The sequence below is a fragment of the Phyllobates terribilis genome, unplaced genomic scaffold, assembly GCF_046119375.1.
Source record: "Phyllobates terribilis strain yellow unplaced genomic scaffold, ASM4611937v1 Scaffold_9__5_contigs__length_417890890, whole genome shotgun sequence".
In the NCBI taxonomy this organism is placed as follows: domain Eukaryota; kingdom Metazoa; phylum Chordata; class Amphibia; order Anura; family Dendrobatidae; genus Phyllobates; species Phyllobates terribilis.
The window spans coordinates 50,935,448-50,954,177 of NW_027362769.1; the positions used below are offsets into that span (position 1 = coordinate 50,935,448).

At 49.8% G+C, this 18,730-nt stretch overlaps 1 protein-coding gene across 1 annotated transcript in view; it reads left to right on the forward strand.

The window, feature by feature from the left end:
* Nucleotides 1–18,730, forward strand: part of CDK15 (cyclin dependent kinase 15) — a 238,383-nt gene that overhangs the window by 10,305 nt on the left and 209,348 nt on the right. The window contains exon 2 of the mRNA XM_073646449.1: nt 1,348–1,379. Coding sequence (XP_073502550.1) covers nt 1,348–1,379 — 32 coding nt within the window. The remainder of the gene's footprint in view (nt 1–1,347; nt 1,380–18,730) is intronic.

An 18,730-nucleotide genomic window follows, 5' to 3' on the forward strand; every position in this document is an offset into this window, starting at 1 on the left:
ATCAGACAGTATTTAGGGTATTTAGTTTATAATTCTATCACTTTTCCGGCCAGGAAAGTACTAACACCATTATCTGACAGGTGTTCTGGGGAATAGGGGAAAGAGCACTGAAAAGACTTATTGCTCTCTGGATTTTTGTGTTTGACACAGTTGGATTTGATATTTAGACATGTGCAATGTTCAATGGATTTGATTTATTCATTTAATAAACAAATCACAGCTGAGTAGTAGAGCAATGTTCATGCAATGCTATTTTTTCAACACAAAATACATTTTATACTTATTTTACCCTTAGTTTATTATTTATAAAGATGATGAAACTGTAAAGCAGACAGATGGCAATTAACTTTTTTTGGGACAAAAAAAGCAACCTTAACATACATTAGTTGCTGTGATTAACAGCAGACTACGCTTTCCAGGGATAAAAAGGACACGAGCATACACCACTCGTCCAACGCTCCTGCTCCATGAAGATACCCCTTCATGAATTAGGAGCGTCTGACTCTGATCTTGATGAATTGGGCCCTATGTCTTCCATTTTTCATTTGTTTGTAATGGATCCCCATAGAATTTGATGACCGAGTCTGGTCTGCAAAAGGGATTAATATAAGACTTATGAAGCTAATTGATTGGACATACAAATCAGTTTTTAAAATGGATGTGTATATGGATCAATTAACTCAATGGGTCCGTGTGCTATTCATTATAAGAATGGGAGAGCACATGGATGTGTGAATGCGGCCTACGATTGTAGGTCCAAGCTCACTGTGCCCATGACAATGTACAGTGTAGACTGGTCCTGCTCTCAATGACACTAAAAATATATTTAATCGAAATGTAGAAAAATTAGATGAAGGGGAATAAGGATGTTAGTTCTTGTCTAGAGACAGAAAACAATCCAAAAAGTAGTTTGTAGCATTGCTGTAGTGTTTGACTAATCCAGCAAGGCAATTAATCTTTTTGCTAAATGTTGTTTTCTGGCCAATTATATGGGATTACAGCTTTAATGCACATTGTGGATAAAATGGTTTGCATAAATTGAACTGAAGGATCAGTAGAAATCTATTGTAAGAGCCGTACTCCTGACAAGACAAATAAGCCTTCTGTCTCCTCCTCGGGCTCTGCTATTCTCAGTGCTATTCCCATGACAACCACAATAATAATAGTTATGTAAAAGGAAGATGGAATGTAAAGTACATTGTGAAAATGCTTCCACATCAGAAAGTATCGCTCATTTAGCTTCTCTGGATGATATGTGTTTCATTAAGGCAATTGTAATAGATACTGTCCTGTTTAATATGTGGCGATGAGCATTTTCTAATTCAGAAATGTTATTTTTTTTTATAGGTTTGAAACAAAAACATACAGGATATGAAGAGGTAAGGAAAAAGGCATGTCAATCACAATGCTGAATCAATATTTACAGGCGTTCTGGTCAGCTTCGGATAGACCCCTGGGAATGGATAAGGCTATGTCTTTTCTGGTGTCATGGCTTCCATTGATAACAGTCGTGGCACTGTGAAAGATCTGTTGTTGAATCCTCCCTATAAGGGAGGTCATCTAAGTTTTCTATGGGTTTTACAGCAATTGACAAAAAAACTATAGTGGAAGCTCAAAAAAAAAGTGTGAGCAAAGCCTATGTATATCTCCTTATTTTCTTTTTGGATCTTTTACTGACTTTTCTAGACCAAGCATGTTGATATAGATCTACCACTTATACAAAAAGACTCAAAAAAATAAAATGTAAAGCATAAATCAATTAAATCAATTATTACATCATGTTGATGTAACTATAATACATAGGGCTATCTCTCTTGGTACACTCCACTGTCTAAAAGACTAAAGCCCCCATACAATTTAGAGAATCGTTGGCCAAACAATTGTTCGGCTGCAGCTATTGCTCCGGCTTTCCGATACATTTCAGCAATCACTCTGCTGAATGCTCCTGTGTCCTCTATCTGGGAGATGTTGTCAGACTCCTCTGGCAGTGACTTATCTCTTAGAGAACAAAAAGGATCAGCAGTCTATAATCGGACACACAGATTCTTCTGTCCTTCAGCATCATCATCGGGGAACAGTTGGGAGACCCCCATACACGGCGTAAATCCGTTGATATGTTCAGGTTCAGCTAATGTTAAGGCTCATTCAGACGTCCGTGCCAATCTGTCCGAGCATGGACTGCTAAAGCACAAGACTGGCCGAGGCTCTCCCGAGTGTGACAACTTCATATATTTCTATCTCGCTGTCACACTCAGGTTGGGAGACCCGCGACCAACCTGTATATTGTGGTCTGAGATCAGATCGAAATCCACTGACATCTTAATGAGCCTTTAGTCTAATGTGTATGGGGGGCTTAAAGGGATTGTCCGGTATTAAGTTACAAGTCTGCAATCACTCTATATGACTGCTGACTTGTGAATCCTCACATCGCGTGCGCTAGATTGATCCAGCCATAACTCATACTTGTGGTCACATGACTGCCCGCTCCTGGCATCGGAGAATCCTCACATGGTGCACACTGCGTGATATGAGGATTCACAAATCTGCAGTCATATAGAGTGATTGCAGGCTTGTAGCTTCAGACCGGACAACACCTTTAAGATCCTCCATTAATTATGTGAAAAGAATTTTGATTCCAACAGACACAATTTAGTGGTTTTCTCAGTAGGCATGCAGCTACCACTTTATGTGAGTTCTGCCTTAAAGAAAGAACTGTTGTTATTCTGGTAATAGAACTAAAAAAGTAGTCCACCTCTCTTAAATATATTCTGATAAGTCAACATGTCAAAGGAAAGTTTCAGGGGGAGACTGTGAGCTGAAATCCACAGTTTTTCTCGAATTAAAAATCCTTGGTGCACTCCAATAGCGATAGGGACTTATACAATTGTACGGCGTCAAATGCTCATTGGGTTTACATTTAGGGAGGTGTTGCGTATCATAGATTCTGCAAATACGTCCTTCAAAAGGTTATTAAAACTACATGGTCACTTTAAATTCTTACATCACTCATAGCTGTATGCAGAACCATTTTTAGCAGTTTTCATAAAGATCATGTTATATCACTTGTGGTCTAAGCCACACAGGCGATTTTTAACCGTAGCTCTCGTTGATCCCTAGGTGATTAAATGCTTTTCTCATTTTTTATCCCATGGTTTGTCTAACAAGTTCTGTGCAGGAAACTTTTGCTTAATGTGACTATCTTGTAGACGTAAGCTTGCGAGCAGGGACCTCACTCCTAATGTAACTGTTTAAACTGTCTTACCTTGTATTGAATTTATTGTCTGTACATGTCCCCGCTTAATTGTAAAGTGCTGCGGAGTATGTTGGTGACGCGCCCCCTGAGCCGTGGGGTACCCGGATCCGGGTCTGTAGACGCTGGGGGTTGTAGTCACCGTGGCGCCGACCCGGTCCGTGGCCCAGGGCGGTCAAACCAAGGGTAGTCTATGTGTAAAGGTGTTTAATGTCCGACTACGCCACCTGTGGAATGCGGTCAATAGGAGCCGCCGCTGCGGAACAGTCCTCTGAAGCCAGTGGTATAGCAGCTAAGGTAGTGTAACTCCCCACAGGAAGAGTGTAGCTCCAGGGCAGCGAGTGTAGATGATGGTGGTTATGGTGCAGGTAGTCAGTAATAACACGGAGTCAGATAGTGCAGTCCCAGGGTCTTTACTTACGATTATAGCAGTTCCAGTTACAGGCGCCAGTGCAAGGCCCACGGCATCCTATGTTCACGCAGTGAGGGGTTCAGCCGACCCTCAGGTAACTACGGAGCATTTTACAGGACCCCCTTCTGTGTGTCCTCTCTCTGGCCTGCTCCCTGCACCTCACACCTAGCGACACTTCTATCCGGTATCCTCGGGCCTTGGCGGGCAACGTCTGTTCCGTCCCCTGGGTCCTATGCGGCTACCTTCTTAGTGTACTGGTGTGGACTTGTGGACTGCGGTACTTGAAGTGCTGCAGCCTCCGGTTTCCTATTTGGGCCTTGTGGCTCCGTGCTAGTTGAGGGACCGGTTCCCTTTTTCTGGCCTGACCCCCCCTACTTTCTGGAAGCGGCGGGCGTACGGGTGGCTTGCTGCACGGCCTGTACCCCTGGGGTCCCTTCGGTTCCTGGAGCCTTCCTGCTCCCTCTCCTCTCTTCTCAGGCTCAGGCCTCCTGACTAGGCCCGCCTCTGGAGCAGAGCTCATGCAGATCCCCTGCTCCTGTCACCTTCCTCCTCTGACTGTCTGAACTCAACAACCCAACCCCTGATCTAAGATGGTTCCCTGTTTTTATACCTCCTTCACCAGTGCTCCCAGGATCTACGTCCTCCACCCATCCACTACATAGTTCCCCCTCTCTAAGTGGTTCCTCCACACTCCAGCCAGGGATCAGGGACTGTGCTCTCCCGTAGGAGCAATCTCGCCCTGTCCCCCGGAAATGTGGTGCAGTGAATGGTGGTGTTAGGGTCCTGAGCCATACTCCTTCCTTACCTGAGAGTGAGGTACCACATCTCTGGATGAGATGCAATAACTCTGTGGCGACCGAACCCTCAGGGGCGCCACATTGGTGCTATATAAATAAAAATTATTATTATTATTATCTGTAAATTGCTTTGCAAGGCAGCAATTATTGGCTTTAACATGGAGTTTCAAAAGACTTATAGCAAGGTTATTTTCTTTCCAAATATTGTGATTAATTAAACCAAATCAAAACTTTTAATTAAAAATTTAATTAATTATTATACGACAGTACCAAATATGTCAAGTTTATTTAAAAGGAACCTGTCATCTTATTCATTCTTCCCAAATCACAGGCAGCATGAATGAATCACACACCGGCTGTGTTATTGCAGCCATTTATGTCTTTTTCTGAAAATGAGGCTTTTTCAGATAAGATGTGGAATTGGACATTCGATCCCCTTGACTGACAGATCTCTATGAGGCTTTCAGAGAAAAAAATACTTTGAAAAGCTGACCAGGGAGTGTGCATCTCGGAAGACCTTTACTGGGCAGGACTCTGGCGACTTCACCCCGCTCCTCTAGAGTGACAGGTCTTCGCCTGTACACACATTTAAATGAAGTTCACATGACCGTATTTTTAGTCTGAGTGCTGTCCGAGAAAAAACTAAAAGCACTCGGACCTTTGTTACTCAACTGGGCTTTTTATTTGTGCGTTTTTATTTTTTTCATGGATTGAATCTCTATGTCAAAACAATCTCAGCACTAGTCTCTTCTGTGAGATGGATAAGAGTCGCCTATTCAGTCTGCGGGTTGTCAAAAAAATCAGATCCCATACGCATCAACCATTTAGCTTCTTATTTTTACAGATACATTGCAATTCTTTAAAATTGGAAAACAGTATTTGTTCTTGAATTTTTTTTTTATAACTGCCAATGTTTCCAAAACAGATCCCATAAGGATGACAATTGAGATGAAAATCACCTTTTTAACCCTGGAAGAAATTCAGATGATTTTTTCATACCTTAATGTGAGCCTAGCTATAGGGATATAGAGATCTGTCAGTCAAGGGGATCGAATGTCCAATTCCACATCTTATCTTGGTCATGCACATTAGATAGTTGTTGGCTTTCTCTGTCAACACCCCCAATACACAAGCACGCTTAGCTCGGCTGAGATTGTATATGTTTGAAGGGGAGTATGCCACTATCAGAAACTTCTGGTGGAGGCTTATCTTCCTTGGAATGAATGGATTGGGCATGGTGAAATCAGGCATTTTGGGTTTATGAGATCCCCATACACATTAGATTGCTGGCTAAGAGATTAGACATGTGAAGAGTTTAGCATGCAATCAACCTTCTCCTCATTGCAGTATTACTGGTAAGTACACTGGTAATAAAGAAAAGGAGTCACGAGACCCCATCCTGTGATTGGTCAAGATCCTAGCAGCGGGACCACAAGTGATAAAACATGTATTACGTTTACTTTTGGATTGGTGATAAATATTTATTATGAGAAAACAGTTTTTGAGACCAACTCAGTTCATAGTCATCTGCCAGGCTATTACTGTGTTTCCCCGAAACTAAGACAGGGTCTTATATTATTTTTTGCTCCAAAAGATGGGCTATTTTCAGGGGATGTCTTATCTTCTTTCCATGGACAACAATCCACATTTATTCTTGAACAAAAAAACCCATAATTTATTCAAATACAATCATGTCATCACACACACCTCCACATACACATGTATATACAGTTGTGCTCAAAAGTTTACATACCCCGGCAGAATTTTTCCTTTCTTGACCTTGTTTCAGAGAATATGAATGATAACAAAAACACGTTTTCTCCACTCATGGTTATTGGTTGGGTGAAGCCATTTATTGTCAAACTACTGTGTTTTCTCTTTTTAAATCTTAAATGACAACCAAAAACATCCAAATGACCCTGATCAAAAGTTCACATACCCCAGTTCTTAATACTGTATATTGCCCCCTCTAACATCAATGACAGCTTGAAGCCTTTTGTGGTAGTTGTGGATGAGGTTCTTTAATTTCTCAGATGGTAAAGCTGCCCATTTCTCTTGGCAAAAAAGCCTCCAGTTCCTGTAAATTCCTGGGCTTTCTAGCATGAACTGCGCGCTTGAGATCTCCCCAGAGTGGCTCAATGATATTGAGGTCAGGAGACTGAGATGGCCACTCCAGAACCTTCACTTTGTTCTGCTGTAGGTAATGACAGGTCGACTTGGCCTTGTCTTTTGGATCGTTGTCATGTTGGAACGTCCAAGTACGTCCCATGCGCAACGTCCGGGCTGATGAGTGCAAATTTGCCTCCAGTATTTGCTGATAACGTGCTGCATTCATCTACAATCTACTTTTATTTAACAGATTAATATGAGCAAAAGATTGTTATTGGAGGCAGATTATGCAGGAACAATATTCACAGAATCAGATGACAAAAGAAACAATTATATAAACAGAGAGATATTGATTAATATACAATAAGGGATATAGAATGAACACGTGGGCCTACAGTCCAACCTAATCCTAGTGGGGAGGGAGAGGGTTAAATAATATACTTGGCGGGGACAGTCTCGAAGAACCTCAGCAGCTTTCTGGACCAGTGAGGAGCCGCTGCTCTCACTTCTTGATAAAGTCTATCAATTCTTTCTGGGCCGCTCTGGCGTCTGCCAGACCCCGTCTGACTGGCAGCCCTCCCTCTGCCCGCGCCTGGTACTGTAAGTCGCTGTCGGAAGTGACGGGACCCGTCCCACTCGTCCCCTCTGCTCGCTGGCCCAGGTACAAATCCCTGGCCGGGTATCCTCGGGACTCCTTTGACACCCGTCCTGTCCTTGACTGTTGACTGACATTGTGGACTGGGAACTTTGACCAGTTCTGTTCAGATCTTCGGTGCTTGACCATTGATGGGTGGAATCTGGACCTTGACTGGCGTAACTCTGATCTTCAGTGCTTGACCATCGTCGTCTGGGTTGGGAACCTTGACCGGTGTCGTTCGGATCTTCAGTGTTTGACCGTTGTTGTCTGGGTCCCACTGGTACACATGGCTGCGGCCAGCTATCACGGCTGCTGGATCTGCAGCACTCACTGTCCCTTCTCTTGGCGCTAAAACCACCTGCCCTAAGGCGCGCCAGCTTTTTATCTCCAGGGCTAGCTTCGCTACCGTCACCTGATTTGGAGCACTGACTGAATCCGTCCCCCCTGCAACTTCTCTCTTCCGGATCAGTTCTGCAGAGTTTCATTCCTTCCTGGAAACCGCACAGTATTGCAGCGTTTTTCTCCTGTGTTCCGTTCTCCTACATATACCCACACATTGCACATACATATGTATAAACACACACATGCATACACATGTATACACCACACACATACGCTGCACGTACACATGTATATACAGACACAGACATACACTGCACATACACAAGTATATATTCACATCGTACACTGCACGTACACATGTATACACACACACACACTGCACATACACATGTATATATGACGCGCCCCCTGGGCCATGTTCAAGGGATACCCGGAGCCGGATCTGGATAGGGGTAGTAGTCCTTGTGGCGGTGACCCGGTCCGTGCCCAGGGTGTCAGACTAAGTGGCGGTATATTAGCAGTAGATGTAGGATGACTACGCCACCCGTTGAATGCAGCTATGGAGCTGCCGCTGCAGGGCAGACCGCTGAGGCCGGTGGAAGGATGGTGCAGCGTGGATGGTATAACCCCCAACGGGAGGGGTATGGCCTCAGGGCAGCCGACGTGGATGATGGGGGTAGTAGGAACCACTCAGAGACGATGCGGTGTAGTTCAGGGTCTTTACTGGTGACAAAGATAGACCCTCCCGGAGTACTGGCTAGCGGTCGGGGCCTGGTCAGTCCTTGAGCAGATGGGATCCCCCTTGGCCAGGCGGAGTTGTAGGCCTCCCCAACTAATTGTACTCTTCTGGCTTCCTTGCTAGAGGCGGGTAAAGGTAGCCCACGTCCCTGAGTGTACCGTGTGGTGCTCACCCGTATGGCCGGTGACTCGGGGCCTTCTAGTGGCTTCCGCTCCACGACGGCGGTGCTGGTCCCACGCGTGTGACCGTGCCTTCGGGTTTCTTGGCCAGAGGACCTGAAATCCCCTGCCGGGCGGTTTCTGCTGCTGGGTCTGGGTTAATCCCCACAGCCTCGGACTCCGGGTCCGGTGGTAACTCTTCAATCAGGGCGAGCTCTTCAGCTGCCAGCCCCTGATTCCTTTTAGCACTGCTCCCACTGAGCTCCTGATCTTTCTTTCCTAAGCTGCTCCTCTCCAGACCAGACTATGTCTCTGTCTGGGACTCCTCTTCTTCTCTACTCTACTTCTCACTAACCCTGCCTCAGCCCCAGCTTTATATAGGGGAAGTTCTTCCCCTCCCAGGACTGGGCAGGAGGTGTGGCATGCATAGGATTCCTGACCAAGAGACCTCCCACCTGCTCTCAGACATAACATTGCTATTACTGTGGAGACCAGACCCCTGGGGTGCCACATTCCCCCCTAGTGAAAGTTAGTACTCCGGGACTAAACATACTTTTGTAAACATAACAAGGTGCAAACAATAACATTCTGATAGAGACAACACATAAGGTGGTCACGGCGTGTCCGCAACCGGGTGTAACTTTTGAGGAAAACAAGTGTGTCCATTTCACCAACACAGGGAGACGTAACCAGGTAGGGGTCTGTCCTGCCCCGAGTCCTTAACAGTCTTTCAGTCCGTCCTGGGTTACGCTCCAACTATATGCACAAAGGATTCCCGGTAAATCCACCAAAGACTCCTATAAATAACTAGAAACACATAATTATACACAAGCAACAATAAACAGGTAAACATTAATAAAATAGTTTGAACATTTAGATCCTCCACCGTATGGGCAGCTGGCCTTTAGTGACCCTAGTGGACCTACGGGGCTGGTTGATTGGTCCTGAGCTACAGGGTATAGGAGCTGTCAAGGGTAAACTGGGCAGCCTTCTAGGGACTCTTTGGCTCACTAGGGGTATGGCAGGCTCACTACAAGCAGAGGGTTGATTTTCCTGGTCTGCTTGTGTGGGGCCTTCTGCCTCCTGGACCGGCTGTTCTTCCAGTTCTACCTGTGTCTCCGTAGGCACTTGGGATGCTGGTTGGAGGAACGTGAGGACGGGTACCACAACAGCACCATTGACTTGAGTCCAAGACCGAGGGAAGTCTCCGAGCACAGTACTAACCATATCTTCCCTTTCCTCTACGGGTCGAGGGTCCTCTTGTTCCTCTTCAGGGTTCCGTAGCTGTTCGGGACACTTCTTTAGGTGATCCCGGGATACAATGGCTGTGGTTTCCCCTCCGTCTTTACTGATTGTACAGACCTTTGGGTTGTCGTGGCTTGAGGGCAGTACGGTGTACGGGTCCTTCTCCCATTGGTCGTCCAACTTGTGGAGCCGTCTTTTCCTCTTCAAGACCTGCTCTCCGGGCACCAGGGGAACAGCGGGAGCATACTGGTTGTAAGTTTTCTCTTGTCTTTCCCTAGCTTGACAGAGACTACGCTCCACGCTCTCCTGTACTTTTCGGTATTGCTGCTGCCTCTCTGTGTCCCAGTTGGCTTCTGGTGAAGTGTCCTCGGGTGTCAGGACTCCCATCTCCAGATCAACCGGAAGCTTACCAGGTCTTGCCCTCATTAGGTAAGCCGGGGTACAGTTGGTGGAACCTACAGGGATGTGGTTGTATAGGTCCACCAGGTCGGGCAGCTTCTCAGGCCACAGACTGCGTTCCTCCAGGGGCAATGTTTTCAGGAGATCTATCACCACCTGGTTCATTTTCTCACAAAGTCCATTAGTTTGCGGGTGATAGGGTGTTGTTCTTATCTTCCGGCATCCATACAGGGTGCAGAACTCCTGGAAAACCTCCGCTTCAAAGGCAGGCCCCTGGTCCGTCAGCACCTGCTCCGGGTATCCATGCGGATGGCAGAAGTGCTGCTGGAAGGCTCTAGCTGCTGTGTGAGCCGTTAAGTCCTTGACGGGGACGACAACCAAGAACCGGGAGTAGTGATCCACGATGGTTAACGCGTAGACGTAGCCACTTCTGCTTGGGGTCAGTTTTACATGATCCAAGGCTACCAGTTCCAACGGCTGTCTGGTGATGATGGACCGCAGGGGAGTCTTCTGGCTGGCACGGTCCCTCCTTCTTAAGTTGCATGGGCCACAGTCTCTGCACCACCTCTCGATGGTTCCTCTCATGCCTACCCAATGGAACCGCCCGCGCAGCAGGAACTCCAGCTTCTTCCATCCGAAATGCCCAGCTCCGTCGTGGTATGCCTCCATCACCATAGCTGCGTCTCTTCTTGGCACCACTACTTGCCAGATTAGCTCATGCGTCCGGGAGTTAACCATTCTGCGGCACAACTTTCCCTTGTAAAGGAACAGTCGACTCTTCTCAGCCCACAGTTGCTTGGCTTCCTCCGGAGCGTCTGGGTCAAGGCGTGCATCTGGCCGAGTCAGCATCTCCTTTACCAGACGGACGGCAGGGTCACTGTCTTGCGTCTCCACCCAGTTGTAGTGAGGTAAGGGGTTCAACGTAGCGGTTTGCTTACTTCTTACACGGTGGGAATACTGGATAGTCCCATGACGGTGGAACGCGGGGAGCTCAACTTCTTCCAATCCCTCTGAATCTTCCCCTACGTCCGGTAGGTTTGGCATCCTGGACAGGGCGTCCGCGTTGGTATTGGAGCGTCCTGCCCGGTATTTGATTGTAAACTCATAGTTGGACAAGCGGGCCATCCATCTCTGCTGTTATCCGTGTACACGGTGAACCGGGAAGAAGCGAGGTAGTGCTTAAAGCGTTCGGTGACTGCCCACACCACTGCCAGGAACTCTAGCTTAAATGAGCTGTAATTCTCAGGGTTTCTTTCGGTGGGTCGCAGTTTTCGGCTGGCGTAAGCAATTACCCGTTCTTTCCCCTGCTGGATCTGGGACAGTACGGCTCCTAGCCCGATGTTACTGGCGTCGGTGTAGAGGATAAAGGGTTGGCTATAATCAGGGTACGCCAGGATTTCATCCCCCGTGAGGGCCATCTTCAGCTGGCGGAAGGACTCTTCTTCCAGCTTCTCCCATCTGAAGGGCGGCTTCTGGTTCTTGGCCTTCCTGGACTGGCCTATCAGGAGGTCCTGCATAGGAGCTGCCTTTTTGGTGAAACCGGGTATGAACCTTCGGTAGTAGCCTACCAACCCGAGGAACTGCCTCACTTCCTTTACGCTGGAGGGGCTTAATTCCTTAATTGCGGTGATCTTATCAGGGTCGGGAGCCACTCCGTCAGCACTCACCACGTGTCCCAGGTACTGCACCTTTGGTTTCAGGAGGTGACACTTGGAGGGTTTCACCTTTAGGCCGTAGTTTGCCAGGGCTTCGAACACTTCTGCCAGGTGTTTCAGGTGGTCCTCGTAGGTCTTGGAGTAGACGATGACATCGTCCAGGTATAACAGGACCGTCTCAAAGTTCCGGTGTCCCAGACAGCACTCCATCAATCGCTGGAAGGTTCCTGGTGCATTGCAGAGTCCAAACGGCATGCAGGTAAACTCGCTAAGTCCCATCGGGGTGGTGAATGCGGTCTTCTCCCGATCCGCCTCTGCTACAAGAACCTGCCAGTACCCGCTAGTGAGATCCAAGGTGGAGAAGAAGTTAGCAGATTTTAAAGCAGCCAAAGACTCCTCTATTCTTGGTAAGGGGTACGCATCTTTGTGTGTGATACGGTTAATTTTCCGGTAATCTACACACATTCTCATGGTGTTGTCTTTCTTTTTGACCAAGACTAGTGGAGCTGCCCAGGGGCTACAGCTATCCCTGATTACCCCAGCCTCCTTCATGTCTCTAAGCATCCCCTTGGCGTGTTGGTAGTGTGCAGGGGGTACGGGTCGATATCTCTCTTTTATGGGAGGATGGTCTCCCGTGGGGATGTGATGTTCTACCCCCTTGACTCGCCCGAAGTCTAACGGGTGTTTACTAAACACTCTCTCGTACTCTTGAACCACCTGGTAGACTCCCTGTTTCTGGTGGGAGGGAGTGGAGTCAGTACCCAAATGTAGTTGCTGACACCAATCCTCCATTATTTTCTCAGATCCGTTACCTTCCTCCGGATGAGATGGAGGCAAGGGTTCCACAGACTGTATAGAATTTTGGTTGATAGTATATAATTTGGCTAGCGTAGCATACCGGGGCAGGTATACTTCCCTTTTCCCAATATTTATTATGCGAACGGGTACCCTCCCATGGCGTACATCAACTACCCCCCGGGCTGTCAAAATGGTGGGCCTACTGTCTGAGTAGACTGGCTCTACCATGGCCTGGTAATCTCTACCTCTCAGACCAATAGCTGCCCGGCACCAAATCATCATTTCACTTTTCGGGGGTATGGCAATAGGGAAAGGGTCACACATTCTTACGCTACCAATCTCACCGCCGGAGAGTTCCACTTGTTGCCGTCGCATCAGTGCCCGGATCTCTTTCTGGAGCACTCGCTGCTGGCCGGAGCTGGCGTTCTTGGCAACCTGCTGTAAAATGAAAATCACCTCTGCAAGACAATTTTCAATCACATTAGTTCCTAGAGTTATCTTTGGGTGACTCTCGCGCTTGTCAATGTCCACAATGATCAGTCCCTGTGCTGCCAGTTCGACTCTACCGATTTTAATGGTCATCTCTTTAAATCCGATCTGCGGCACGGGTTGACCATTGCTGGCAATGATACTCAAGTCGTCGTCAGGGTAGCGGGTTATATCCGAGTCATTCCAGTACTGCTTGAAGAGCACGTACGGGATGGTGGTGACCTGTGACCCGGTGTCCAGTAGGGCACTCATAGGAATGCCATCCAGTACCACAGGCAAGACTGGACGTCCTCCCACATATTTGTCGCGCCAGTTCGATGGGCCTGGTGATCTTTTTCCTGGGGGTTGGCCCTCTACCCCAGGTTGTGCCAGTTTAAAGGACAGTACCTTGCCATATGTCCGGGTTGATTGCAGCGGCGGCAGATGGGTTGTCCGTCCTCGTTGTATCGGTCGCTGGGTCTTCCTCTGGCCGGTGGGGTCCTCCTTGGTCGACGCCACGGGATGTCCTCCGGTCCGGATGCCAGCTGGATCTTCCCTGGAGTGGAAACCTGTAAAGACTGCACAGTTTGGGTTAGCGCAGCAACGCTTTTAGCTAGCTCTTGGACCTGATGGTGCAGGTCTGGAGCCGGGTCATTGTTCAAAGCCTGCGCATCAGCCCCCACAGGCCCTGCCGACAAGGGCGCCGCCTCCTGGTGGTAAGTGATAGCTGGGCGCCTGTGGGTCACAACGCCACCATGTGCCGGTTCTCGGAGCACCCGGATGGCTCTGTCCTTGAACTGTGCAAAGTCCAGATGAGGATCCTGTAAGGCTATGGCCCGCAACTGGGTTCGGTGGACATTGCAATATAGTCCCTCTATAAATTGTTCGGTCAACAGCCTGTCCTCGTTTCCCACGCTGTCGGGGTCGGTCTGCTTAATGGCTCTCAGGGCCTCTTGTAGGTTTAGTGCATAGTCCCTTATACTCTCATGTGCTCGCTGCTTGCACCCATAGAATTTAAGCTTAATCTCGGCTGAGGTGCGGGTATCAAAGGTGTCCCTCAGCCGGGTTAGTATCCCCGCGACAGTCCTCCTCCCAGGTGGCCAGGACTTTACCTCCCTTTGGGCTGCCCCGGTTAGTTGGGCCACCAGGATGCTCACTTTTTGCTCTTCTTTGAGGGGGTACACCTGGAAGAGGCTATCCAGCTTTTCTCTAAAGTCATTCAGGGTATGTGACTCCCCTGAGTATTGGGGTAGCCAGGCTGCTCCCGGGATATAGGGCATGGTAAAAGGCATGACTGCAGCAGCGCTGGCGCTGGCGGGGGTTGAGGCAGTGAAGCTCTCCTCCGTATCCGACATCTTCCTCCCCCCTAGTGGACCGTGGCCTACCTTGCGATGATCCTCTTCCGTAGGCCGCGGCTCCGCAGTGGATCGTCAGGGTTGAGGACCTTCCGTCGCGCTCCTGTGATGTCAACGTCTGCTGGGCTCCTTCCAGGACCTTACGCGACGTCTGGACGTGAGGCGGGGCTTCAGTTCTCGCGCGCTTTTGGAGTCCACGCCCCTCTTCTTCCCGCGCGGCGTCTTCAAGATGGCGTCCAACGGCGGGAAAACTCCACGGAAGGCGGGAAGAAGGCTGAAAATGGCGCCGGATGGCGGGAATCTTCACCGATGGCGGGAAGAAGGCTGAAGATGGCGCCGGATGGCGGGAATCTTCACCGATGGCGGGAAGAAGGCTGAAGATGGCGCCGGATGGCGGGAATCTTCGCCACAGGTAAGTTTAAAAGTCTCTTTTTTTTTCAGGCACGCAGTACCCGGTGGCTGCGGGCACGAAATCCTGCCGACTACGCCAAAAGCTGACGCGCCCCCTGGGCCATGTTCAAGGGATACCCGGAGCCGGATCTGGATAGGGGTAGTAGTCCTTGTGGCGGTGACCCGGTCCGTGCCCAGGGTGTCAGACTAAGTGGCGGTATATTAGCAGTAGATGTAGGACGACTACGCCACCCGTTGAATGCAGCTATGGAGCTGCCGCTGCAGGGCAGACCGCTGAGGCCGGTGGAAGGATGGTGCAGCGTGGATGGTATAACCCCCAACGGGAGGGGTATGGCCTCAGGGCAGCCGACGTGGATGATGGGGGTAGTAGGAACCACTCAGAGACGATGCGGTGTAGTTCAGGGTCTTTACTGGTGACAAAGATAGACCCTCCCGGAGTACTGGCTAGCGGTCGGGGCCTGGTCAGTCCTTGAGCAGATGGGATCCCCCTTGGCCAGGCGGAGTTGTAGGCCTCCCCAACTAATTGTACTCTTCTGGCTTCCTTGCTAGAGGCGGGTAAAGGTAGCCCACGTCCCTGAGTGTACCGTGTGGTGCTCACCCGTATGGCCGGTGACTCGGGGCCTTCTAGTGGCTTCCGCTCCACGACGGCGGTGCTGGTCCCACGCGTGTGACCGTGCCTTCGGGTTTCTTGGCCAGAGGACCTGAAATCCCCTGCCGGGCGGTTTCTGCTGCTGGGTCTGGGTTAATCCCCACAGCCTCGGACTCCGGGTCCGGTGGTAACTCTTCAATCAGGGCGAGCTCTTCAGCTGCCAGCCCCTGATTCCTTTTAGCACTGCTCCCACTGAGCTCCTGATCTTTCTTTCCTAAGCTGCTCCTCTCCAGACCAGACTATGTCTCTGTCTGGGACTCCTCTTCTTTTCTACTCTACTTCTCACTAACCCTGCCTCAGCCCCAGCTTTATATAGGGGAAGTTCTTCCCCTCCCAGGACTGGGCAGGAGGTGTGGCATGCATAGGATTCCTGACCAAGAGACCTCCCACCTGCTCTCAGACATAACATTGCTATTACTGTGGAGACCAGACCCCTGGGGTGCCACATATACACAGACACTGCATATACACATTGTTGTGAAGCGGTGTTCACACTGTGCAGTAATGAGGCAGTGACCCAGGAAAAGTTCAAATCAAATGTCTTTATTCATGCAGGGCCGCAATCTGCTGCAGCAACAGGTTATTCGCCTGTTGTTGCTGTTGCTGTGTGAGGACGAACTGTCTCAGGATTTCCTCCATCTTGTCAGCGGTAGTGATGAGCGAGCACTAAATTGCTCGGGTACTCGTTGCTCGGGTCAAGCAAATTGGAATATTCGGGTGCTCGACCCGAGCAACGAGCCCAATGTAAGTCTATGGGAAACTCAAGCATTTTTCAGGCGGCTCCCCCCGGCGGTCTGCAGAGGGCCTAAAAATTGCCCAAATCAATGGGAACAGTGCTCAAATGACATGGGAACAGCATGGGGAAGACCCCTGGAAGCATTTCAGACTCCCAGGTCACTGCTGTCAACAACGTTGTCAGAGTATTACACCACTTTTACGGACTCACAATAAAACATACAAAAACGAAACCAAAATGGATTTTCCTGGGAAATATATTAAGGAACATCCTTTCCAGGGTAATGACTTAATATAAGGCAAAATAAATAACCAAAACCAAAAATACTCCTCCACACCTTGGGCTATGTTCACACGTAGCGTTTTTGATGCGTTTTTTCACTTTTGCATTGCTTTCAACCGTGACAAATGCATTCACTGGGAAATGTCATTTTAACATTTTACAACCTTATCTGGCCATGTGGTGTGTGACACATCATCAGACACATGCATACAGTGCTGAAAAGACATGGGAACAGCATGGGGAAGACCTCTGGAAGCATTTCTGACTCACAGGTCACTGCCTAAAAGTGTGCCCATCATAAGTGATCCTTGGCGCATGCGAAGATGCCTCCCATCATGCACCTGTCGTTGCAGACTTGCAACAATCACCGTCCACGTTCTTGTCTCAGTGCAGCGTTCAGTTGTCCCTACCCCATTCCTTGGAATGCAAGCACAAGTATGCAGCCAGTCACCCACCCACAGGCTGCAATACTATACTGTCAATTTTTTGACAGCTGCTTGCACTAGAAATGTGTCCTTTTAGGCTCGTGGAGGCGGAAGCATTTCATAAACTCATGCCGGCGGCAGCCGGGTGTCCATACTCGGTCCCCAGCCGCCACTGTTTCTCCCGGTGTCGTCTCCGCCTTCCACAAGCACGGGTCCCACAACATTACCCGTGCCCTCCCCAGTGCACTTACTGGGAAGGACCGCCTAACCACAAACACGTGGACAGGTGAATATGGCCAGGGACAGTACGGAGCCAGTCCACAGCTTTTTTTGCTGAGTTGTATTTCACCACAGCCATATTCTTTAGTTTGGTGAAAGGACTTGGGAAACCATATCTACCCAGCTGTCATTTCTCCCAGGAAGTCCTCTAAAGCTGCTTTCACTTGAAATGTGGCCTTTTAGGCTAGTGGAGGCGGAAGCTTTTCACAACCTCATGCCGACGGCGGCTGGGTATCCATACTCGGTCCCCAGCTGCCTGTTACGGGTCCGGGTGGTGGAACCTCTGTGCCGCGGTGCAAGGAGGGACCCAGAGGGGCGTGACTAAGTATCAACCCGAACCGACCCTGGTCGGACGGCGGCTAACGACTCCGTGACCAGGGAGGATCCGGGCAGAGGGACCAGGTGCTACTCTGGGGACGACCTTGTAAGAGAGCAGGTGGCTCCCATGGGTCAGATGGCTGGGACTGACAGGTATGACGGATGGGCACAGCAAGCGGGCAGAAGTCTCTGGTTAGCAGACAGGTGGTCACGGTACGTGACAGCAGAGCAAGTAGTAGTCTCTAGGTTTACCAGGCAGGTGGTCACAGCAAGTGACGGCGGAGTCTCCAGGTAGGCAAGCAGGTAACAGGCGGGTGCTCCCAGGTGAGCGGGCTGACGGACACAGCAGGTAACAGGCGGGTGCTCCCAGGTGAGCAGGCTGACAGGCCAGGCAGGTAACAGGCAGGTAACAGGTGAGCGCTCCCAGGTGAGCGGACTGACGGGCACAGCAGGTAACAGGCGGGTGCTCCTAGGTGAGCGGGCTGTCAGACAAGGCAGGTGACAGGTGAGCGCTCCAGGTGAGCGGGCTGGCAGGCTAGGTAGGTAACGGGCAGATAACAGGCTGGCAGGCAGGACGAGGAGTCAGGCTAGCAGCGGTACCTGAGGGCTGAAGCAGAGATAAGTAACTGTGCAACAACTTTGCTCGGGCACCTCCATTTTGGAGGAGGTGCCTTAAATATGAGAGGTCCTCCGGCTATTGGCCGGGGACTCCTTAGGGCGGCGCGCGTGGCCCCTTTAAGAGAGAGCGAGTGTGCACGCGCCCTAAGCACAGTGCCCGGGAAAGAACGCACGCCGGCCGCTGCAGGAAGAGGAGCCCAGGAGGATGTCGCGCGGGGAGCAGGAAGGTGAGAGGGACGGCGTCTCAGCCTCCTGCCAGGCAGAGACGCCGTCCCTCTCACCTCCCTGCTCCCCGCGCGACATCCTCCTGCGCTCCTCTTCCTGCAGCGGCCGGCGCGCGATGCTACAGTACCCCCCCCTTTACGCCCCCCCTTTTTTAGGCTGGCAAGAAATTTTTCAAGGAGAAGTGGGGCATGGATGTTCTTCCTGGGTTCCCAAGTTCTCTCCTCTGGGCCAAACCCCTTCCCATCCACCAGAAAAAAGGTTTTCCCTCTTACCCTCTTGGTGGCCAGAATATTCTCTACCTCAAAAACGTCCTCAGCAGCAACCGGAGCAGGAGGAGTACCTGAATTATTGGAGAAAGAGTTAAAGACAGCAGGTTGGAGGAGAGATACGTGGAAGGAGTTGGGAATGCGTAGGGTGGGTGGA